Source organism: Sceloporus occidentalis, unplaced genomic scaffold, assembly GCF_023333645.1.
Source record: "Sceloporus occidentalis isolate IW3139 unplaced genomic scaffold, rSceOcc1.0.p SCAF_7, whole genome shotgun sequence".
NCBI lineage: Eukaryota > Metazoa > Chordata > Lepidosauria > Squamata > Phrynosomatidae > Sceloporus > Sceloporus occidentalis.
In genome coordinates, this window is record NW_028316987.1 from 47,536,428 (window position 1) to 47,561,460 (window position 25,033).

The following is a 25,033-nucleotide window of genomic DNA, read 5'->3' on the forward strand; positions in this document are numbered from 1 at the left end:
AGTGAACCAATTATTAATTTTTGATCCTGTTACTCTTCCTGTATTTTTTTCTTAAATGCATAATGGTTCAAAACATATTAATACAGTCAGGCTTTCATGTACATTTCATGTATCCATGGGGGCTCTGTTCCGGAACCCCCCCTTCTCTGGATACCAAAATTCACAGATGCTGAAGCCCACATTGTCCTCAATGGCAGTGCATGCATGAATCCACAATGGGGAGAGCCACCACTGTCCTGTGACGGCGCATGTACATGGCTGCGCTGCCATTGGCGACAATGGAACTTAATGGCAGCGCAGTTGCGTGTACACAGGACAACAGGGACTATCCCTAATTGTAGCACAAGCAGAGGCATGCGCCACCATTGGGGACATTGCAGCCTTGCTATCCAAAGATGCTTGAATCCGTGGATGGCAAGTCCGCAGATACCGAGGGCCGACTGTACTCTTGAGGAATCACATTTTCTACACAGGGTTTTGGCAAAAGTGTAGACATGAATTTCAAAAAGCCAATTAACTGTATTATTTCCTATCTTATTATCCAAATTCTCCAACATTCTTCAGTGGCCTCAAACAAAGAAGTCACAGATTTTTAAAAACTGGAAAATCACTTCAATTTGTCTTTGACATAAAAAAGACTGAGTAGTGTATGAACAGCTGCATTGGGGCAGATGAAGGAGCAAGAATGCAGCCCTGTTGTTTCTAAATCCTCAGCATGGTTGGCGAAAAGGGAGGTTGTATTTTGTCTATTGACTTAGTGGTAACTGATTGAAAGCAAAGGTCTTCTGTTTCTGTAATGGCATATGATGTTTCCATTGTTGTTCATAAAACTTCCTTATTGTGCATATAACGTGAATCAATTTTTTTTAATTTGGAAGGAACTTAAATAAAGCATCGGACTGGGTATGACTAGTCCTTATTTTGTTTTTGTCTTTTGTCCTACTTGCAAACCTGCTTCTTTTGAGGGATGAAATAAACAAGTTAATTATTTTTATTTTTTTGTCAAGTATCAAGTTTGTTCAAAGTGAGAGCAAAAAATATACAGTATTATGGAAGAGTAAGGAAAAATTAGTAAATGTGCCTAAATGAAGATACTGCATATAGGCAGGAAAAATGAAATGCAAAAATACAGGGCTAACCCTGGCTGGAGTAAAAAGGAAGCTGGATGTAGGGTGTTTTCACAGTCATAAAGTGTGAGTCAATAGTGCAATGCAGCGGATAAAAAAGACAATAAAATTCTACAAAATTCAAAGGCTGCTTAAACAAGAGCAGTGTTCAGATTGTGGGAAGTAGCAGTGCCACTCTACACTGCTTTGGTCAAAACTCAACTGGAATAATGTGTCCACTTCTGGAGGTCACAGTTCAAGGAGGATATAAACAGGCTGGTATGTGTCCAGAGTAAGGGTGACCGGAGCTGCATCCACACTGCAGAAATAATCCAGTTTGACACCACTTGAATTGCCATGGATCAATGCTACTGAATTCTGGGAGTTGGTGTTTGTTGTGGCGCCAGAGCAAAACAACAAACTATAATTCCCAGAATTTCACAGCATTGAGCCATGGCAGTTAAAGTGGTGCCAAACCAGATTATTTCTGCAGTGCAAATACAGCCCAAGATGATCAAAGGTCTAGCAACCAAGCATCACGAGGAATGACTTAGGGAGCTGGATATGATGTAGGGAACTCTTATTAATATGTAAAACTAAACTGAGACTGTCAAACTTTGGCCATATCATGAGAACACATGACTCACTATAAAAGAGGATAATACTTGGAAAGTGGAGAACAGTAGGAAAAGAGGAAGGCAGCACTCCAGATGGACAGACTTGATCAGGGAAGCCATGGCTGCGAGTCTGCAAGACCTGAGCAGGGTGGTTGAAGACAGGGAGATTTTGAGGTCTCTCATTCATTGGGTTGCCATAAATCTAAGTCGACAGCAGTTAAGAACAACAGAAGATGCTCTGGAAGTCTTTTTCAGTTGTAGAAGGGAGTACAAACACTATAAATAAATATTTATGGAGAAGAGGCACAAACATCCCTTGCTAATAACTTCTCCTCTCCCCAAAATAAACCCTTCTACGTAATCCTAATTCCATAATTTAAACTTTACAATTTTAAAAATCAAGAATTTTCCATATGGTTTTGCAAGGTTTTTGTTTTGTTTTGTTTTGTTTTGCTGCTATTCACTCCCACATGCATCACAATCTCGTAAAACATTTTGTGATAAAGCCTGAATTACATACGGAGTTTGAAAATGTTACTGGTTTGGATTACAACTCTCAGAATTATTAAAACAGCATCACTGTGATGGCCAGGATATTCCAGAATGAGGAATTCTGGCTCTGTAGGTCAAAAGAGTAGGTTTTCCACACTACAACAGTGGATCCATCCTTTTTTAATCTTCAGTAATGGAAAAAAAGAGTGATCCTAATGACTGCCAGGAACCACATCATAATCTCATTTTAATTTCACCTTGGGTTGTAAAAAATGAAAAGCAAGCGATACAAATAACTAAATACTATTATAAAAGGAGTTCAACATCAGCACCAACTCCCACCAACATTTAACCTTCTTTAAACTGACACTATTAAGCCAGGGTTTTTTATTCAAAATGTCCTTGGTTTTGTCTAGTAGAACATCTAACATTAAGATTGTGCTACAAAGATTCTTATGCAGTTTGGAGTGGAATTTGCAAAATCTTGTGCTTATAGTAGCACAGTTGTATGGATAAAGCACACAGAAAGACTTCTGCCTTAATCACAGTTCTGGCACCTTTAGTGAGAAGGTTAAACAACTTGATCAAACAAAGCAATTTGAGAAGCATAAAACTCCTGCCAAGTACAGGCTTCAATTGATGCCCCTAAACAATGCTGAGGTGCCCCAGAGATGCCAAATAACACTTGTGCTTGAAGCTTTTCATCCTAAGCCAAAACAACCTGGCATTCTCCACTTCTCTGTTCCATTTTGTAGCATATTCATTCCACACTTGTCACATGTGTTTTATATATAAAGACAAAAAGTCCAGATTTTTAAAGCCATAGGATCCTTTCTTGTAGCCATGTAGCACAGATTAGGAGCCTCTTCTCTCTTACAGATGCAAGTGTCTATTACTTTTTCTCATGCCTCTCTTCCATTATTTCTGCATAGAAAGCATCACATGAGCTGCAGCAAAATTAGAAACTGAACCAGTGCAATAGTCACAAGGTAAACTTTTATGGACTGCCAAACAATGTACTGAGGATGTGATTCCAGTACTGTATATTGTTTTTGCTACTGTCAGCTGCTAAAAAGGAAGGAAGACAAGATATACATCACCAACATTTTATGTTGTGTTATATTCAGTCTTCAAAGGCCATCAAAGGTCCACAGCTGCATTTCTGGAATAATATTACCTCTTTTTTTCCCTGAGAAGTGCCCACTTATATTAATATTCAACTTCTCATCGTGAAATTACTTTAATATAAACAATGTTTTTCAGAAGTATTCACACACATCCGTTTGACTTCTCCAAATTTTATTCTGTTACAACTCGGAACTGAAATGTATGTAACTGGCATTGCTAATAACACTTGTGAGTTGCACCACAATGTAGTTGGATGTGCCAAAGCAAAGGGGGTAAATACTTGTGCAATTAATGAGTAAGTGTCTGCTTCTCTGTACTTAACTTTTGTGTCACAATAAAACTATTTTGACTGTCTGCAGTGCTAAGTATGTTGTGTACATCAAATGGTAATCATTCCAATTAAATCTATTTCAATTCCAAGCTGTAACATGACAAAACATAACATCACAAAACTTCTGCAAAGCACTGTGTGTATATATTGTGTGTGTGTGGTGATCAGAATGTCAGGCTACAAGCAGCACACTGAAAGGGTGATATTATACCATCTACTCAGATGTAAATCATATTGACTTTAATGGAACTTACTCCCAGCAAAATGCAAGAGGCATTTTGTAAAATCAGATGAAGAAAAAAAATGGTACCCTTCTCCAATCTATGAACCAAAGCCAGATAGCAGCATTTTATTTTGGCACTGGTGCCAGAATAGTGCTTTCCATGACACCTGAGGCAACATGATAGTTCACAAGACCCAGGACAGGTTATGTGGAAAACACAGCTTTGTCCTTCAATGGAAACTATTGCTGCGTGTTGTGATGGAACAGCCAGGAGCATGCTATTGCTCTGCCCCAGGATTAGCTTTAAAAGGCAGTTGCTTCACTCCATTTAATCATCAGCATGGCATTGTTCCAGCATGACGCAACCCAACACATGTGTTCACAGTACAATTTAAGGATATATATACTTGTTAGAAATAAAAAAAGCTGGCAGTGGTTAGGCTCTGCCCTTATGAAACCACATGTCAAAACACTACAGCTATGGAAACCAAAATGTTGGATCAAACATTAGCCAATTCTGTACAACGTGAAAGAAAACACAACTTGGAGCAGCTATTTGTGTTAGCCAAAGGAGGGAAATTAAGCACCTGCAAGATTGCAAAAGACAGGGAAAGTGATTGTCATAATATACTAATGTGAATCACAAACACCAGGACTGGCTAAAATTAGTTTATGCACATACATAGGTCAACTATTTCATTAGATCAATGTTTGTGACATTCTGAGAGGGCTTTCAAATTATACAATGAAAGAGCTGGAGGGTCTTTTTGAATAGATAAAAATCCATAGGGGAATGGGGCCTGTGTTTCTAATTCTGTCTGTGTTTGCAGATGAGTTCCTCCATTTGCTTTTCTGTCCCATTATCCCACTTTTTAACCTAGAGACGGGCAACTGTGATGGGTTTGGGGCAGTAGCATTCTCCCCCTGGGACTGTAAGGAGGCCACAGAGACTGCCAAAATGGAAAAACAAACCAATCTTGAAGTGGCTTGAAGTCCACTTATAGAAATTTATCGCATGGGGCATAAACCGTTCCCCAGCGCGTTCTAACGGGGATGAGCGTGGGCGCGCATGGAGCGCGATGGGCACCGGATGGGGCCCAAAACGCGACTTTATCGCACGGGGGAACGCTGCCGCCGCACGTTCCCATTGCGTCCCAATTCTGTTCCAGAGGGCGCCATTTCTGGGGACGCTTTGAAACAGTCCCCAGAAATGGCACCCTCTGGAACAGAATTGGGACGCAATGAGAACGCGCTGCGGCAGCGGCGGCGTTCCCCCGTGCGATAAAGTCGCGTTTTGGGCCCCATCCGGTGCCCATCGCGCTCCATGCGCGCCCACGCTCATCCCCGTTAGAACACGCTGGGGAACGGTTTATGCCCCATGCGATAAACTTCCTGGTTTTGAAAGATGCATTTTTTAATTACATTAAACAGTGCAGGTGGAGTTTGCAACCTCTTTAAAAGATGAACTGACACCTCTAGAAACTTCCAGGAGCAGCACTTTTCCTCTTTTTTATTTTTTTAAATAAGTAATCTATTTTAATAATTTAATTCTGTTTTAATGTATTACTTTTTTGTTTTTAATTGTTTTGTTTTTAAATGTCATGAAGCCACTGCGAGTTCCAGTTCTGGGGAAACAGACGGTTACAAATAAATATAATAATAATAATAATAATAATGATTAATAATTAATAATAATTTTGAAGGATGCCTTGTGGAATCTGAAGGAGGCAAATTAAACTATGTAAACAGTTTAAAAGGCTGAACACAGTCTAAGAGTGGCATTTTGCCCACTGCTTTCTGGTTTAAACCAACAATTTTCACACTTTATTATTGAAGACTGAGAGTGTATCTACACTACATAGATACAGTAATTTGATATTATTTTAACTGATGTGAAATATTTAGAAGGCTCCACCACAGAACTCTATTGATGTACTTCAGGGTTGTTGACATGAGCTCTCTAGGAGACCATTTGAAGTACCTCATCAAGCTACAAATCCCAATATTTCAGTGGATGGAATGCTAACAATTAGGATGGAATCCAACTGCCATAACTGCGTAGTGTAGACATATTCTGAAATGAATTGTAAACAGGCCTTTACATCTCAGTCTGTCTGAAATACTTCTCCCCTTTAAATTATTTGAGGACATCAAGCAGAGGAAAAATTCTGTCTAACTCAGAAGATAGGATATTTCACTCTGAATATGAATAGCCAATATTTCACTAATAAACATTGATGTCAATTTTTTTTAACATTGCAAAGCTTCCACTAATATACTGCTTGTAGTAATGTGCAATCTGGTATTCAGATATAATTGTCTCAACAAACACAAAAGAAGTTCCTAAATGACTCAGGAATCGTTATCTTGTAGTCTTTGATCTCCATTTTAAAGTTGTGCAATAGCTAAAAACATCTATGTTTTTTAAAAATGATAATGCTTTTAGATAATTATTACAAAAGCAAGTAAACTATTACCAATTCATGTAAGCTAGCAAGCAATACAGGAACACACAATTGCAAAAGAGAAGACCACTGCATCCTATTTCCACATCCCCTAGGAATGTAACCTTCTCTGTCATTCAAGTCTCTGTAAAATGCTTTTGCGGGCTCTAAAAGTGATTGTGAAATAAATCCATCTTTGTACAGGTTTAGGCTCATGTCAGCTTGCAGAAAATTCAGCATTAACTCCCACTGACAAGACCCAGCCATTTGATCAACCTTCATCAACTGATTTTGCAGGAAATATATCAGTGGGCATTAACACCAAAGTTAGGGTAAAAATATCCCAGTTGACATACAAAACCCTTTACCTAACCTATGTATTTTGAAAATGAAATATTTCTTGTACTCATATCCTGCTGTGATAAGCAAAATTCTGGATCAGACAGACCTTTGAGCTGATCCAGTTAGGATGGCCTTGCTGTCTGGGGAGATTATGGTATGTCTAAATAGTAGCTTCTCCAAACTCTCATTGGATGTGAGACTGTGCAATTTGACCCACACATATTCAGCTGAAAGTGATAACTGGCAATCGGGAAATCTGGCATGATCAGGAGCCACAATCCCCAATCCTCTCCATGCATTCAGAGAACATTCAAGGTTGAAGGGAAACCAATACAGTCGGTGCTCCATATCCATTGATTTTTTTATCCACGGATTCAACCATCCACAGCTTCCAAAAAGATACAAATTCCAGAAGACTAGCCCTGAATTTGCTATTTTATATAAGGGACACCATTTCACTATGCCATTGTATTTAATAGGACTTGAGCATCCAAGGATGTTGATATCCACGGGGGATCCTGGAACCAAACCCCAGCAGATACTAAGGGCTCACTGTACAGATTTTAACAAAAATACCCTCTTTCATAGTCAAAGGTGTACTGAGCAAAAGCATTGCTCATGTGAAACAGAAGTGGAAATGAGGCTGGTTTGCTAATTCCAATGTGTGTGTGCGTGTGCGAGTTTTAAACCACATGCCAGGAATCACCATTGTGAAAGATAACAGAAGTTGCAGTCCAAAAACATTTAGAGCAATGATTCACAAAGTGGGCAGTACACCCCCCTCCCCTGGGGGCAGTGGAAATATCCAAGGGGGCACTGAGGAGAAAAGGTGGCAACAGGGGAGGAATGAAGTATAGGGGGACACAGGGGAGCTTCAGACCAAGTACTGGTGCTCAAGAAAGACAAGGGGAACCTGCAGCCTTTAGGACCATGGTGGAAATGAGGAGTTAAAGCACATGGCAGCAGGACAGAAGAAGCTTTCACATTTGGGACCCTACTTAAACTTTGTGAGTTTTGCCAGGACTTGGCTGACAGGTTGGAGCTGCTCTGCCACTCCTGCTTTCTTTTGACAGGCTGAGAGAAGAAGTTACAGAAAAACAATGTTTTTCATGGGTGGGGCAGACAACTAGAAGTTGTGTGGGTAAGGCATGACTCTGAAGAAGGAGGGAAGGAGTATCCAACGTCAAATCTTTGAAAAGTCCTCCACTTCTCTCAGACTCCTCTTGCTGGGGAGAAGAGTGGGGAGCTGGGTGCACCTCTCTTCACCCCGGCAAAGAAGAACTGAGAGTATTTCCACACCGGGGAGAAGCAGTCCCTTTGCATCTGGTCATCTTGGGATCAGTAACTGAGCAGCCAGTCAAGCAGTGACCAAGAAGCCTTTTGCCCATGTTGTCTTTTGCTGCAAGGACAGCATGGGTGAGAACTTCTTGACCTCTGCTCAGCCATCTGCTTGGTTGCTGCTCCCAAGGTGACCAGGTGCAAAGGGAGCAGCAACTGAGCAGCCAGTCAAGGAATGACCAAGAAGCCTTTCACCCACTCCGGCCTTTGCTGCAAGGCTGGCACAAACATAAGATGCTGCCCGACCAGTTACTTAGTTGCTGTTCCCAAAGTAAATAGCTTCACAGTCTCTGCTTCACCAGCTGCGTGGGTGCCTCTACTTTTGCACCCCGTCACCCTAGGAGCAGCAACTGAGCAGCTGGTTGGCCAGCCTTCCTTTTTCTGTAAGGCTGGCATAGGTGAGAGGGAAGAGTATTCACACATGAGGGGCAGAGGAATAGGCAAGCTGGAAGTGCTGAGGTAGATGCTGCCGGACAGCTGGCTACTGCACAAAGAAATAGGTGTTGGGGGCTGCTAGGCTTGCTGCCCAAGAGGAAAGGGAATGGTAGCCCAAAAGATTTGGGGACCACCTCTAGAGGAACCTAGGCTGATGCTACAGTGCAGAATTAATGCACTTTGACACTGCTTTAACTGTCATGGCTCCATTGTATGGAATCCTGGGAACTGTACTCTCGCCCCTCCACATTTGCAGCTTTGACTTGTGCAGATTTGATTATTTACAGATTTTATTAATATGTTCTCTCTAAGAATATCTAGGTCCTCCAGCGCAACTCTATGGTCAACTTTAACCAGAAGTCACACTGAGGTACCTAAATATTCTTAGAGAAAACACTCCACTAGGCATTTGTAACCCCTCCAGCATAATTCTATGGCCAATGTCTGGCAGATGTTGACCACAGAGTTGGACTGGGAGACCTAGAGATTCCTAGAGGGGTGTTCTCTCAGGTAAAAACGTAATGTTTTTGTTATTTGTGGTTTTTCTACATTCACAGGGGTCCAGTGCTCCTAACTGCAGCGAATGCGGAGGGATGAATGTAGTTTGTTGTGGCACTAGAGTGCTCTGACAGAGAAGGTTAAATATCTCACAAAACTACAGATCCCAGAATTCTATAGCACTGAGCCATGGCAATGAAAGTGGTGTCAAACTATTTTACTTCTACAGTGCAGATGCATCCCCAGGAGCCCAATTCTCTTCTAGAGAATGTTCATTTGACAACTTCAAAGGATGTATCCACACTGCAAAAATAATCCAGGCTGACACCACTTTAGCTGCAATGGCTAAGTGATATGGAATTCTGGGAATTATAATTTTGTGAGACATTTAGCCTTCTCTGTGAGAAAGCTCTGATGCTACACACGCCATAATTCCATAGTATACTGCCATGGCAGTTAAAGTGGTGTCAACTTGGATTATTTCTGCAGTGCAGATGCAGCCCAAGACAGATACTTAAGAACTAATTTGGAATCACTGGATAACACTGTGTAAAAGATGCAAGAGTCAGTGCAATATAGCCGTATTAACACTAGGACCAGGGAGGTCCAGATTCAAATCTATACATAGTCATGAAGTTCACTGGGATGACCTTAGGACAGTCACTACTTCTCAGACATGCCTACCTCACAGGGTTGTGGTGAAGGTAAATGAAAGAAAGAAGGGAATGTATACACTGTGCTGTAACCCTTAGGATACATACACAATAAATGTAGTATGAAATATAATAACACCTAAGGCATAATTAGAGCTAGTGTGGCGTAGTGGTTTGAGTGTTGGACTAGGGTTCTGGAGACCAGGTTTCGATTTCCATGGCAACCCACTGGATGACCTGGGATAAGTCACACTCTCTCAGCCTCAGGGGAAAACAATGGCAAACCTCCTCTGAACAAATCTTGGCAAGAAAACTCCATGATAGGTTTGCCTTAAGAGTTGCCAGAAGTCAGAAATGACTTGAAGGCATACAGCAACAACAAGGCAGGCTGCTGCATGGGATCATACAACCCATTCTCTGTTTTAGATCTGTGTGTTCTGTAGTGTTGAACATGATGTGCTTTTCTAATCAGAAAGGTAAGCTGCCACACCCTCACAAAGAATGCTAATCTTTTTATACCTGCAGATGATGCCAGCCACAGATGCTGGCAAAATTTCAGGAATAAACTCTTCTAGAACATGGCCACATAGCCCGAAAAAACTATAGGTACCTCTATTGTTTTCCATTCTTTTGCCAAAGTCAGTCTCGCCGCTGTGACCACGCATAACAATAATCTGCCACATTTCTTCTCAACCCCTTTTGGTACTTTATCGAGCATATTGAATAAATATAGTTCTGATGACAGCTCCAAGTTAATTTCAAGGATTTCACATATCACTCTCTGTATATTTTCACAATATGATTTACAGTACCGTATATACTCGACTATAAGTCGACCTCATGTATAAGTCGAGGGCAGGTTTTGAAGGCAAAATTATGGATTTTGATACGACCCTTGGATAAGTCGAGGGTAAAATTTAGGGACGTGCAGCAAAGGATCTAAACGACGAAGCAAAGGACAACAATTCCGAAGAACCTACAAAATTATGGCAGGCATAACTGTTTTGGCTCAAACACTAAAGGCTGGCTGGAAGAGAGAGAGTAGAGGGAGGTCAGTGCTTCCAGGACAGATTGCACTCTTCTTGCCTTTCACCAGGGCACTGTTCTCTTTTTAATAGGAGTTAAAAGAATAGTATTTACATTGACCTAGGTTTTTGGGGTCAATTTTTTTGACTAAAATTTCTAGACTTATACATGAGTATATACAGTAACTAAATGATAGCTCCATCACATATGGTACCACACCCCCACGGCACTCTTGCACCGCCAACATTTATTCCTACTCCCTGGAGACCTTTGGAGACTTTCTTTGAGTAGACCGGGGCCCCTCTATTTGGAAAGCTTTTCATTGAGTATACCAGGACCTTTCTCTTTGGGTAGATCGGGGCCCCTGTTTCCAATGCACTCAGCCAGCCTTTTACTCACCAGTTTCCTGAGCCTACAATGCAGACCTTGAGAGGCAAGCTGCCTTGAGCCATGATTGGAGGGGGCTCTTCCTAGGCAAATTGCCCAGGGCCACAGAGAGACTGCTGGGCTTCCCAATGGCCGCTGCAAGCTAGGCTTCCTCGGCCATGCAGATAATGAGACTCAATGCGAGATGATCCCGCCTCCAACTCCGCCCAAGAGAGCCTTCTCTTCCGGGGTTTGCTGGGAATTGTAGTCTCCTTGCAAAACACCAGCTTGAGGCTGCATCCACACTGGAGAAATAACCCGGTTTGGCACCGCTTTAACTCGTTTCTGGCTCAAGGTTATGGGTTTCTGAGAGTTGGTTTGTTGTGGGCCGGCCCCACAACAAACTCCAACTCCCAGAATTCCATAGCCTTCAGCCAGAAAAGACCCCACAACAAACTGCAACTCCCAGAATTCCATAGCCTTGAGCAAAGACACATTTAAAGTGGTGCCAAACCGGGTTATTTCTCCAGTGTGGAATGAGTGTTATTTATTTATTGTTTGATCCAAAACATACACACTGCAGAAATAATCCAGTTTGAGACCGCTTTAACTGCCCTGGTCCAATGCTAGGGAATTCTGGGAACTGTAGTTTTGGGAGACATTTAGCCTTCTCTGTCGGAAGGCTCTGGGGCCACAATAAACTACAATTCCCAGGATTTCCTAGCATTGAGCCAGGGCGGTTAAAGCGGTCTCAAACTGGATTATTTCTGCAGTGTGGATTGGACCGCTGGAAGGGTCGCTTTGTGGCACATCACACACTCTCAGCCTCAGAGGATGGCCATGGCAAACCCCCTCTGACCACAGATGTCCTCAGCTCAAAGGAGGACACCGCAACATGAAAGCTAGAAACTCTGATATGAATGTAAATGCATGCTTCTTAGCCATGCTCAAAGTGGAGGACATTTTGTGATTGTAGTTTGGTGAGCATTGGGCCTGGTCTGTCAGAGAACCCTGGTGCCTCACCAAACTACAAGTCCCAGGATTCTGTAGGATGGAACCATGACAGTTGAAGTGGTGTCAAACTGCTTGATTTCTTTATTAAAACATGTGGTTTAATATTAATAATAATAATATATATGATAATATATAATTGATTTATTTTCCGCCTTTTCCCGAGGGAATCAACACAAATACTGTATAACAATAACAGAGGTTGGACGGCCATCTGTCGGGGATGTTTCATTGAGAGTTCCTGCATGGCAGGGGGTTGGACTGGATGGCCCTTGTGGTCTCTTCCAACTCTACGATTCTATGATTCTATGAAAATATCACAAGAATAAAAATTCACAATTATAAACAACCCCATATCCCAACCCTCCCCCAATCATAAAAACATTAACCGAAGAGCAATAAAATAGAAATTAAACAACAAGATAAATTTTAAAAATTGCAAATACAAATTTGCTAAAATTACAGGTAGATATGATATGTAGTCACAATGTGCATCTATGTCCCACGCACATCCATGCACAACGACTTCACAATTCCAACGCAGCTTCCACAAACCTGAACTGAATATGAGCATTCCTTATCTGACCAAACTGTTCAACTGCTCTGTAAAACAACTCACACATCTATGAGCCACCAGCAGGATCCCAGCCTTTAGCTTATACAATACTTTGGATGCATCTGCACTGTAGAAACAATACTTTGGACACATCTACACTGTAGAAACAATGCAGTTCGATGCCACCATAACTGCCGTGGTTGCATCCTACAGAATCCCAGGATTTTTAGTTCTGTGAGGCATCAGCCCGCTTTGGCAGGGATGGTGAGAGACCTTGCCAAACTACTAATCCCAGGACTACATAAGATGAAGCGACAATATTTAATTGTGAGCTAGCATGGTGTAGTGGCTTGAGTGTCGTGGACTATGGCTATGGAGACCAGAGTTCGATTTCCTGCTCAGCCATGAAACCCACTGGGTGACCTTGGGCAAGTCACACTCTCTCAACCTAAACAGCATCTTTCCCCAGAAGGAAATACTAGTTTATTTTATATTTTGTCATTGTTATGTTTAGAAATTTTGTTATAGATGTAAGGAGGGCGGATCTAGCTATGTCATATGAATTTATTAGAGCTGTACTGTATTTAATTATTGTATCATATTTTACTATGATTGTAAGTTGCCTCGATCCTACAGAATATAAATCGAAATGTATTATATTATTATTATAACAGTTGTGATGTGTGTGTGTGCATATCTTCAAGTCACCCTTCGTAGGATTTTCTTAGGGAAGGAATAATCATGGTTTTGCCAGTTCCTTCCTCTGAAATACAGTATAGCCTCTAAGCACTTGGTATTTGTTGGCGGTTTCCCATCCAAGTACTAACCAAGGCTGACCTTGCTTAGCTACCAAGATCAGGCAGGATCTAGTGTCTTTAGGGTATTTAGGCAAGCTACTGTATAGAGACTGGTAGAATTCAAAGATATCCGTGTTAGTCTGTAGAATCAGTTTGTGGAGAGATCTTGCAGCACCTTCCCACACAGAAACAGGATTTAAAAGTAAAAAAAAACTGCAAATGCGGGATGTTTTTTCAGATGACGTTTCTTCCAAAGAGCAATAACACAAAAATAAAGTGAACGGAAAGTCAACAAAAACAACACCTTTTTACTTTCAGGAACTTCCCAAAAGTAAAATGGGTGTTGCTTTTGTTGACTTTCCGTTCGCTTTATTTTCGCGTTATTGCTCTTTGGCACAAATGCACCTGAAAAATATCCCACTTTTGCAGGTTTTTTTTCTACTTTTAAAATTCTGTTTCTGTGCGAGATTTGTCAAATGTGATAAGGCTCTTAGTGCTACTTAAAATGGTGGTCCATTGAGGATACTGGTCTGCAAGCCCTCAACTGTTGGTCTGTGGTGAGATTCTAAGAAAGTAGTGTATGTGGTACTATGTGTGTATCGTATTGTTTCTGACTTTTGGCAGTCCAAAGGCAGACCTATCATGGGATTTACTTGGCAAGTTTTATTTAGAGGAGGCTTGCCATTGCCTTCCCCTGTTGCTGAGAGCCGGTGACTTGCCCTAGGACAGGTCATCCAGTGGGTTTCATGGCTGAGTGGGGAATCGAACCCTGATCTCCAGAGTCACTGTCCAACACTCAAACCACTATGCCATGCTGTGGCACAAATATGGTGACGGTCCATGGAGGAGGGAACATCAGCTGGAGAAACACTGGTTTATGTGATATATTCAAGAAGTCTGAAACAGGCTATCTGTTTGATGAGTAACTAGGAAGATGTCAGGAGAAAGGATCCAAGGCAAGTAGTGGGTGTTTAAATAAAACGAAAAGTACAATTAAGTTAATTGTGAAGAAGTTGTTTAAGGGAAGTGGGTTAATGCCAGAATGCTAGATGAAAAGGAAACAGAATGAAAAGTAATGTCCTTTTAGGATTAACTGTTACACAAACAGTTCTTTGGCAACAAACCGTCAATGTACAAAGAAAAAAAAAAGGTGGGAGAAGTGTTCTGTCAAATGAACCTCTACCAATGGCCTAAAATGGTACAACATGCCAGACAATTTTATCACCTTGGTGAGAACTGACACAGGAAGACCTGCTTTCAGCTGCTTTAAATCTCTTTTATATATAAAAAAGAGCAGAGATAAAGAGATGCATAAATATATTCATACACCAGCTGTTCCAAGCATCCTCTGAGCAGTACAAGGATTGTGTTTTACAATGGAAAATGTGCTTTTACTTAATGTTGAAGACCTCCGGTGTTACCTTAAGGAAATAACAGGTTGGATCCATTGTTGGTGTATCCACACTGCACATTTATAGCAGTTTGATACCACAGCTCCATCCTATGGGATCCTAGGATTTGTAATTTGGCGGAGAGGTTTAGTAACCCACACCCTGCCCTGAGCTATAGTATTAGCTTTATCTGGGATGTACCTATGGCCAGACTCCAAAGCCCACAATTCTGTAGGATGGAGTTTTGGCAGTTAAATTGGTATCAAAGAGTTACAGCTGTGTAGTGTGGATATACATTGAGGGAACATCTACACTGTGGAAATAATGTGAGTTGACACCACTTTAACTGCCATGACTGTACACTACAGAAGTTTGGGATTTGTGGTTTTGTGAGGCACCAGCACTCTTTGGTAGAGAAGGATAAAAACCTTGTAAAAATGCAGATAGGATGGTGGAGCTAAAGCATTTAAACTGCATTATTTCTACATTGTAGATGTACCCTTAGTCATCCTTAAGGTAGACTCACTGAAGCTATCTACCTACCTGTGGTAAACACAAGGCCTGTGGGTCATTTGGCCCTTTCTAGCTGTATTTACTCCCCATCACCTATTTGCCACAACCAAAAATTGCACTATCCCAGATCCACAGCATTTATATGGGGGTGGGAAGGAGAGAGGAGAGATTTTCTCTTACAGAAGTGAAGAAGATCTTGCAAACTGACAGGGCCTTGTGATATGGTGCAATTCCTTCCCATGAATCTTTGGTAATATCAAAATAGACAGAGGTTGGTAAGGTTCTCAGTGAATTTCAGGGAGCCCAGTGCAGTCATCACTGGAAGCTGTCTGTCCCACTCTGCCCCATATCTATTCCATTTCCTTTACTATATATTGATGTAATTGAATTGATGATGAGGTTAAGCAAATAGAAAGGAGTGTGTTTTTCAGCATCAAGGATTACAATAGTTCACCACTAGAAAGGGATCCGGAACCATTACTAAGGAAGGTCAGAGAGGAAAGTGCAAAGGTAGGCCTAATGCTGAACATAGGCCCTTATCACACATGAAATTGGAACTCCAATCCAAAGCCATTCCGAAGGGAAGGGAAAGCAGTCAATTCGAATCCAAGGCAATTCATGTGATTAATTATCACAGGTGAAGAGCAAAATTGTGGTCATTGCAGAGGCAAAGCAGAGCGAGTACAAAATAAATTATCACACCAGTACATACCATGCAGATTCAACAATTCGAATTGGCACCCTTGTGCATGCTCAGTGGGGCTCTGAACGCACCGAGAAATTTTACACTTCCAGGGTGAAGAAGGATGCCACTTCTTGTTTCATGTTTCGCATGAATTTCCTGTTTCATGTGAATGCTAGCTGCACGTGAATCGTTGCTGTCATCCCTCCCAGCCACATCCGAATGCAGCCTCCATTCTTAACATCCCTATTATTATTATTATTATTAATAATAATAATAATAATAATAATAAATTATTTCCTGCCTCTCCTCAAGGCTTGAGGCAGGGTACCCAAAGGAGAACAAGGCACTGCAAAATAATAATAATAATAATAATAATAATAATAATAATAAATTATTATTATTATTATTATTATTATTATTAATATTATTTGGCAGTGCCTTGTTCTTCTTTGGGTACCCTGCCTCGAGCATTGAGGAGAGGCAAGAAATTATTATTATTATTATTATTATTATTATTAATATTTGGCAGTGCCTTGTTCTTCTTTGGGTACCCTGCCTCGAGCCTTGAGGAGAGGCAAGAAATTATTATTATTATTATTATTATTATTATTATTATTATATTTCTTTCCTGCCTCTCCTACATGCTCGAGGCACAGTACCCTATTATTATTACTATTATTATTATTTTGCAGTGCCTTGTTCTCCTTTGGGTGCCCTGCCTCTAGCCTCATGTGAATCGTTCCTGTCATCCCTCCAAACCACATATGAATGCAGCCTCCATTCTTGCCATCCCCCCCCCTGGACACATCAAATTGCCCGCTCCGCTCTTGCCATCCCTCCTGGACACATCAGATTGCCCCTCCGTTCTTGCCATCCCTCCTGGATACATCCGAATGCAGCCTCCATTCTTGAAGGAGTACCAGAAGCATATGGAGCAAAATTGCAGCACCGCATCATGGGAAATGTGGCACCTTGGAGGTTGGGGGAGGGGTGTACCAGGACCGAAGCAAAGTTGCATTCCACATTCCACCAAGACTATTCGAATCAGATTCAAATTGATCTTGGAGGAAGATTTGTGAATTTGCTAGTTCACTGAATTCACCTACATCAGGAGTGACTTTGAACTGACTTAGGATCGAGTTTGGAATGACTCCCCATAGAAAGCAATCACGTGTGATAATCTATCATGTAATAATGTGAATTCGCATGGTTGGGCCCACAATGGCTTCAGATTGGAGTTGCAAAAACTGTTGTGTGATAAGAGCTATAAAGAAAACAAAATACCACAAAAGGAACACATAAATTCAACCTAGACAATCAACAAATCGTAATAGCTAAAGAGTTCCCAAACCTGATCAAACATTGATCAGAATGGTGACTGCAGCCAAGAAATAAGAAGACTAGAAATGGAAAGGGCAGCACTGAAATAATTAGAAAAGACCCTAAAGAGCAAAGACATACTGAGCACCAAGGTCAGAATTATCCAAGCCATAGTATTCCCCATCAGCATGTATGGATGTGAGAACTGGACAGTGAATAAAACAGATACGAAAATAATTATCTAAGATGTGGGGCTGGACAAGAGTGCTGAGGATACCACGGACAGCCAAAAAGACAAACAAATAGGTTCCTGAACAGATCAAGCTTGAACTCTCCCTGGAAGTCAAGATGATGAAACTAAGGCTGTCATAATTTGGCCACCTCATAAGAAGGTATTACTCATTGGAAAAGATAATAATGCTAGGAAAGGCTGAGGGCAGTGGAATGAGAGGAAGACTACACACCCGATGGCTAGATTCAATTAGGATGGTGACGAACATGGATCTGCAAGAGCAGCAGAGAATCCATAGGGTCGCCATGAGTCAGGGCTAACTCGAAGGTAGTTAACAACAGATAGGGAACCAACTTAGCTCCAGTGGTATCTCTGTGTGACACCTTTATTTTCTTTCACATGCAGTGGTCATTAATTACTGTAGGAAAAAATACTATGAGACAGGCACAAGTGGTTGCACCCATTCTGAAATCACTTTCTTATCCCTAAAAAAGAGTTTCTCACCCTAGCCACCTCCACCTCCCCGCAAAATGCCATAAACTAAGCTCAGATCTGGTCAATAATTTATCTGAGAGACAGTCTAATGCTGCTTCAGTTTTAGAAAAATATCAGTGTGCATGAAAAATGTGATACATGGATCACTGAAGGCTTAATGGAGCATGTCCAAGAAAAGGAAGAAGTGTTTGATAGAAGGATCTCTTCTTAAGACATAAGAAAGGACCTTTGGAACAATAGTGGGGATTGTATAGCTCTCCGGGTGTTGCTGGAATGCAACTCCTGGCAGTCTTAGCCACCATAACTAATGGTAAAGAATGCTGGGAGTTGCAATCTAACCATCTCTGGAAGCTGCATTATTTTCACCTTTCATATGAGAAGAATGAAGCCCCTTTTGATCATAACTCGTAGTAAAGACAGATACATAAAAACTATGTTTAAACATGTCAATATGCATGAACATGCTGATATTTTAATTTCTTGTTTTTTTCTTTTTTCTATATAAATATCTTTATTTTGTATTTAAAAGTTACATATAGTAAAACTGAACAAACAAAAAACTATAGATATTTTAATTTCTGTAGCCATTTTATTCAGTGTTCAGACTCCATGGGCTACATATTTGCCAGGCAGAGAAGTAGCACATGTGACATTAGAGGAGTGCATTGGGATTTTGCTTAAGAGTTGTACCACTTTAGTATCATGGGGTAGCCACAGACTCCAACCTGCAGCATAGAATTGACCCACAAAGGTGTCATGAGAGTATATGGTTATGTCAGATCTTGGTAGTCCTGGGCACCACTCCACCGGAAGTTATGAACCTCATAAAGGCCTTCTGAACCCCACCAAGCTGATTAAATTGACAGGTTTATATACACTTGACATGTTATTAAATAACCACTTTGTAAGAGGAATCTGACTGACTGGCAACATAGCATGGTGGTGTTTTCTTCTATAGGATGCTGCTGTATCTGCATCATTGTAAACCATTCTGCACCATCACACGTAGGGACATCTGAAATACTTAGAATATGTGGTACAAGTAATGGCATGTGTTTATTTAATTGAGCCTGATTTTATTTCCTTCCTTCCTATGAGCTCAAGACAGTGAACACGGCTCTTCTCCTCTTTGCTTTTTCTTCACAACAACTCTGTGAGGTAGGTCAGGCAACACTGGCTCTCAAAGTCATTACATCAGAGTTTCCAACCCTTTAGATGTTTAGGTACATTGTTCCCATCATATCAGACCATACAGGTCATGCTCATTTGTGCTGTTGGGAGGTGTCATCTGAAACATTTGGAGGACTTCAGGTTGGGGAAGGCTGCGCCACACTATGAACTCAATGATTTCTCCTTTCAAGCAAAGTGGCTCTCATTGTGCCAGGTCTTGTACGAGGTGTGATCAGAGAGAGACTACATAATAACGCTGCAGTAATCCCAGGAGAGGTAGTGTTTCTTTCGGCATGTGAAGGCACACTGTCCTGTAATATTTCGTTCAGTTGAAATTAAGCCTTTCAGTGTCAGGATAGAAGGTAGAATCAGACACACAGCGCTGAAAGGGATATCTAGTTCAATCACTTGCCTGTGCAGGGTTAGGCCTTGTCCCCCATTCTCGTTGAACCACAAACATTTCTGTATGACCAGGGCCAGTCACTATCTCTCAGCCAAACTACCTCACAGGATTATTGTGATGATAAAATCGGTCTCTGAGCCATGTATGCTGACTTGAAATCAATGAAAGAAGGATAAGGTTAAAAATAACTTATGAAATCAGTACCAGAACTTTGGTCTACCTGATAATTTGGACTTCTTCTCCCAATAGCTGGCCGCTCCAGTCAGCATGACTAATGGTAAGACAGTATGAAACTGAAAGATTTCCTACCTCTCACATAGGCTGAATTTACACTGCAAAATTAATGCCATTTGACCCTGCTTTAACTGTCATGGCTCAATGCTGTGGAATTCTGGGATTTGTAGTTTTTCTGGTGCCACAACAAACTACAAAACCCAGGATTTCATAGGACAGAGCCATGACAATTAAAGCAAAGCAAAAGTCATTAATTCTATAGTGTGGCAGCAGCTATACAGGGCTTAAGTCAGTGGTTCCCAAAGGCAAACAGATCTGAACAAATCTTGCCAAGTAAACCCCATCATAGGGTCACCTTAGGGTTCTCATAAGCTGGACATGACTTGAAGTCACACTACAATGAATCCCAAACATTGGATTTCCAGATGTTTTGGATTTCAACTCCCAGCAGCCCCATCCAGCTTGGCCAACAGTCAGGAATTCTGAAAGCTGAAATAACCAAAACACCTGGAAGACCAAGGTTTGGGAACCACAGACCTGAGTATAATTTCAGTAACTACTTATTCTTCTCCTCCTTACATATGTTTCCATTTCTAATTTCTTCCATTGTTATTCCTACCTCTTGTGTTATTTTATAGGTAGCAATTCTTTTGATGTGGTCACCATCCATTGTAGAACACCACATACATAGATAGTTACTTCTACTAGTATTATTGCTACAATGGGGGTATAATGGGAGCTAAACTTGCTTATTACCAATATTGTGGTAATTAAAATAAGTGAGTGGCAAAGGTGAAGTATCTTTAGACAATAGTTGTGAATCTCAAGTCTCAAAATATTTAAATAAATTGCTATAATTGCAACAAAGAGGATATGATACAAGAAGACATGATAACAACGTGTACTGCTTAACCTTATTCAAAAGTCTTTATAAGCAATTCAATCACTAATATTCTGAAACATATCAAATCACACTTAAGTTGATAGTTGGCATTGTAGTAATTAACACAACAAAATTACATTAAATTAGCACATGTAATCTTTTAATGGTTATAACACCTCTGGGATTTTATGCCAAATTGGATTAAATAACCCAACATACTTTGACTTTTCTTTCAGACTGGAAACACTAATGTATTATGTCTCCTGTGTCAAGATGTAGTAGATGTTCTGGAAATGGCAACCTGACACCGTAACCTCTTTTCTTTACATGAACAAACCTGTCTTGATTCTAAAATGGATGACAAACAGAATACATAGAAGCCTTTCCCCCTAGGAATTTCTGCTTAGTATTAAAGCCAGTACTTACAATGTGAGTCTATTAACAAGTCAGAAAAGACTTTCTTATGATCTAAAGCTATTCCCTTTTTCATTAAACCAGTGTGAGCCTAAGGCAGCCCCCCTGGAACTTCATCGGGGCCTCCAAGACAAATTTGTGTTCCCTGATCGCTCCAGCTTCACCGGAGTAGTGGGAACGGGTGACAGTAGGGGCCTGGCATGGCTACAGTGTTGACCCCTAGACTGAGATGAGGGTGGGCTGAAGGTTTCATCCACCTTCACCCAAATAGTTTACTCCTCCCCTGTACCCCATGGTTACAAGGAAAAGACATAACCTTTCACATGCGAATGGTAACTAAGGTTGCATCCACACTGCAGAAATAATCCAGGTTGACACTGCTTTAACTGCCATGGCTCAGTGCTATGGAATCCAGGGATTTGTAGTTTGTTGGGACACTAGAGCTCTCTGACAGTGAAGTCTAAATATCTCACAAAACTACTAATCCCAGAATTCCATAGCACTGAGTCATGGCAATTACAGTGGTGTCAACCTGGATTATTTCTGCAGTGTGCATGCAGCCTAAATAATCAAATGGAAAATAAAAGAAGGCTGCAAACCTGAACATGGTTACTTGAAAGTTAACCCCATGATTATATAAACTATAGTGCTCTGAAAGCTGATGTTTTTGTAAGGTGAAAGCAAGCATTGTGTTTCAGAAACTGAGCTGGGGAGAGGGGGAGCATACCCTCCTCCAGAAATGCATTTTTGCACTTTCTGCATCTCCTTGCGCTCTACATCCCATTACTGACATTGGTCTCTTACACTGTTACATTATATATTTATCCCATCCTTTCTCTAAGAACTGTAGCTTCAGAGATCATATGGGAAAACATTTATGTCAATAAACTAATCACAGTAACATATATGCCATCTGCCACAAACATTAAAATCTGGTTCATGCTATTGTTTTTGTCTAGGATCAAGGCAGGCCTGTGGCTATTCACATGAGAAAGAAACAGATGGTGAGTCTACTCTTAGAACTATTGCATTGCAAACAGAGCTTGGGAAAGTTAGTTTTTGGATTACAGCACCTAGAACTGTAGTCCACTGGCCATACTTGTTAGTGAAATCTGGTAGCAGTTGTCCAAAAATAACTTTTCCAAGCTTTGCTCATTAGGAAACTAAAAACAATACAAGAAAAGAGCCTGGTTGCAATGCTAACTAGGACATTATTAGAGGGCAGTGGCAAACCTCTGCTGAACAAATCTTGCCAAGAAAATCCCATGATATGTTCATCTCAGTGTCACCATAGGTAGGAAATGACTTGAAAGCACACAACACACACACAACACAGAGTATTCTCATCATTCTTCTGTCTTCGTCCTTCTGTATTTGGGATGAGCTGTTTGAGGCAGTTAGTGGTGGTTTTGCTTGGCTAGCGGCCCAAGCTCAGACTAGCTTTGCCAGTATCCCTCCTAGAGCTGCTACATAACTGGAAATCTCCCTTTGGGACTCTCCCTTAGTGTTCACATGTTTACAAAATTTGAGACAGTAAGGTCCACATATCGGAACAAAAAAGTTCCATGTAAAGACACTCTTCACAGTCTCCAGGGAAGCCAGCCACATGGTAAACTGAAGTTATATATTTGTCTCAAAGACATTTTGCTGCCTGAAGCAAAAATGAGATGCCACTGCTTTCCATTTCATGTACAAAAAACCAATTAGAGGAGCAGCTGAAATTTTCTCTAACAATGTTAATGGGGATGTGGTGGCTTAACTGGTTAAGACACCAATTCCAATGATTGGAAGATCGGAAGGTTGGCAGATCGAGGCCCGAGCTGCATCATGTATTTCATAGGGGTTCCCTTAACTGCAGTGATTGGAAAATCAGCTTCTGCAGGTACAGAAATTGTGAATCACAAGTAATAGGTAATAGTTTCTCTGAGCAAATACACCCTAGGAATGGTTAGAAGGTGCAGAATGACACAACATGCTGATCAATAATTGTTTTGGATCTTTTTCCCTTTTGGGGAGTGCGCCACATTCCAAACCACATACTTCTTTGTTTTCTAGTATTTCATACAAATGTAGAAAAGTATAGTTGATTGGCAAAATACTACCTCCAAAGTAGACAAGTATAATAAGGCAGCAAAATGGCTGCAATGAGAGGAAAATAAAGGTAGATCGAACAGAAGCCAGAGGTTAGAAAATTTAGTTTTGTGTATTATGATCCCAAAATCATCCTGGGTTGGGCTTTATGGGAGATACAGCCCAAAAATTACCTCCCTGAGTCTTTGGGGGAGATGAGAAATCATCTTACTGCAAAAATAGCACCATCTTCAGGCCACAACATCAACTACATAATTTTGATGAGTATTGGCTTAGCTCAACACAATGTTCTTTTCTCATGTTACCTACCTAGGAGTACTTCCAGTGGTGAGTGTTCTGGTAAGAGCATATAATGGTCTCTCAAGAGAGCCTCAGTAAAATAATAACAAATGCTCTGCTGCAAAGCTCTTTATTTTGGGCTGAAGTGATGTCTGCAGTACACCTAGCAAGGCAGAATGTTTCAAAAAGACATGCCACAGAATTAACAATATTAGGTGGAAGAAAACAATAGGGTTTTTTTTTTGTTACAGAAAGAAAAACTGATTGCGCAGTTCTGATGTATAATTTTAATAAGACAAGTCCTTGATTTGCAATTTAATACTTGCTTTATACATATGCAGCCTTCATGGCATCTCCATTCGCTGATTCTGCATATCTACTTCCTGGATCAGTCTGGGGCACCATGAAAGCATCTTTGTAATATCTCTTTGTGCTCTTCATGAAGCTGTGCTTACATTTACTTGATCAAACTCTTTTTCATTGGTGAGTTTCCTGTCCGATCTTTCTCTTATAAATAGAAGACTAAAGTACTCTGCAATGTAATGGTGTTTGACTCTGCATGTGTTGTGTTAGTGATTTATATGTTCATGGTCTTAGATTTCCTTTTAAGGAAAAGTCAGAAAATGACCATAAGGCCGAAATGAGATAGAGCCATATTGACGAAAACAGTTTGCACAGAAAATGCTATAAGCTCCTAGTGATTTCAGGTTAGGTTAGGTTAAACATTCTGAGCCATGTTCTAAAACATCTTGACATGTTCTGCTACTCTGTGAAGGTCTGCAGTCTTCCTTTTCCCCCCAGTTGATGATTTAGATACAGTTTGGCATGTGAAAAGTTATGTGTTTTGACTGGAGTAGCAGCTGAATTTTTCTCCGACAATAGCAATGGAACAGTGTCCTTCATTGTACAAAAAAACAGCAGCTTAACTTAGGTCAGAACTTGTAAAAGTTGCTTTTTTGTCTATAGCCCCAGAACATACAACTCCCAGAATGGTTGTAGTCCAATTACTAACTTCTGTGGGCTCAGCACAGCAATCTATGTGGCAAGTAGCTCTTTCATCGAACATTTTGCTGTCTCCTTTATTTATTTAGTTAGTTACAGTACTTTATTTCATTTCTATGCTGCCTTTCTCCCAGAAAAGGACCAAGGCAGCTATATCTGCTGAGGTGATTACTCAGCCAGATAGTAGGGCTGGACCAGACCGTAATATGCAAAGGCCAGCCTTTTGTAACTGCATCGTGTTTCTCATGGGGATTCCCTTGACTGCAGGGACTGAGAAGTCAGCTTCTGCAAGTACAGAAATTGTGAAAGAAAATCTATGGGAATTTATATTTACAGGTGATGTGTAATGACTTCTCTGAGCAACTACATCCTAGGGATGGTCAGAAGGTGCAGAATGGCACAACATGCTGATCAGTAATTGCCAGTCTAGGGAACTTTAGCTTTTTTTGAGATTCATTGCTAATGCTGCCATTCCCCGATCTTAAACAGCCCTTTCTTGATTTCACTGTTAATTTTTCTTTTGAACTTAACATATGCAAAACACTTGCTTGACTCTTT

The 25,033-nt window shown here is 40.8% G+C and overlaps 1 protein-coding gene across 1 annotated transcript in view; it reads right to left on the reverse strand.

Annotated features, from left to right (window-relative positions):
- Nucleotides 1-11,183, reverse strand: part of GPD1L (glycerol-3-phosphate dehydrogenase 1 like) — a 28,761-nt gene extending 17,578 nt beyond the window's left edge. Inside the window, exon 1 of the mRNA XM_089532887.1 lies at nucleotides 11,033-11,183. Coding sequence (XP_089389013.1) covers nucleotides 11,033-11,085 — 53 coding nt within the window. The 5' untranslated portion in view covers nucleotides 11,086-11,183. The remainder of the gene's footprint in view (nucleotides 1-11,032) is intronic.
- Nucleotides 11,184-25,033: the final 13,850 nt, after the last annotated feature.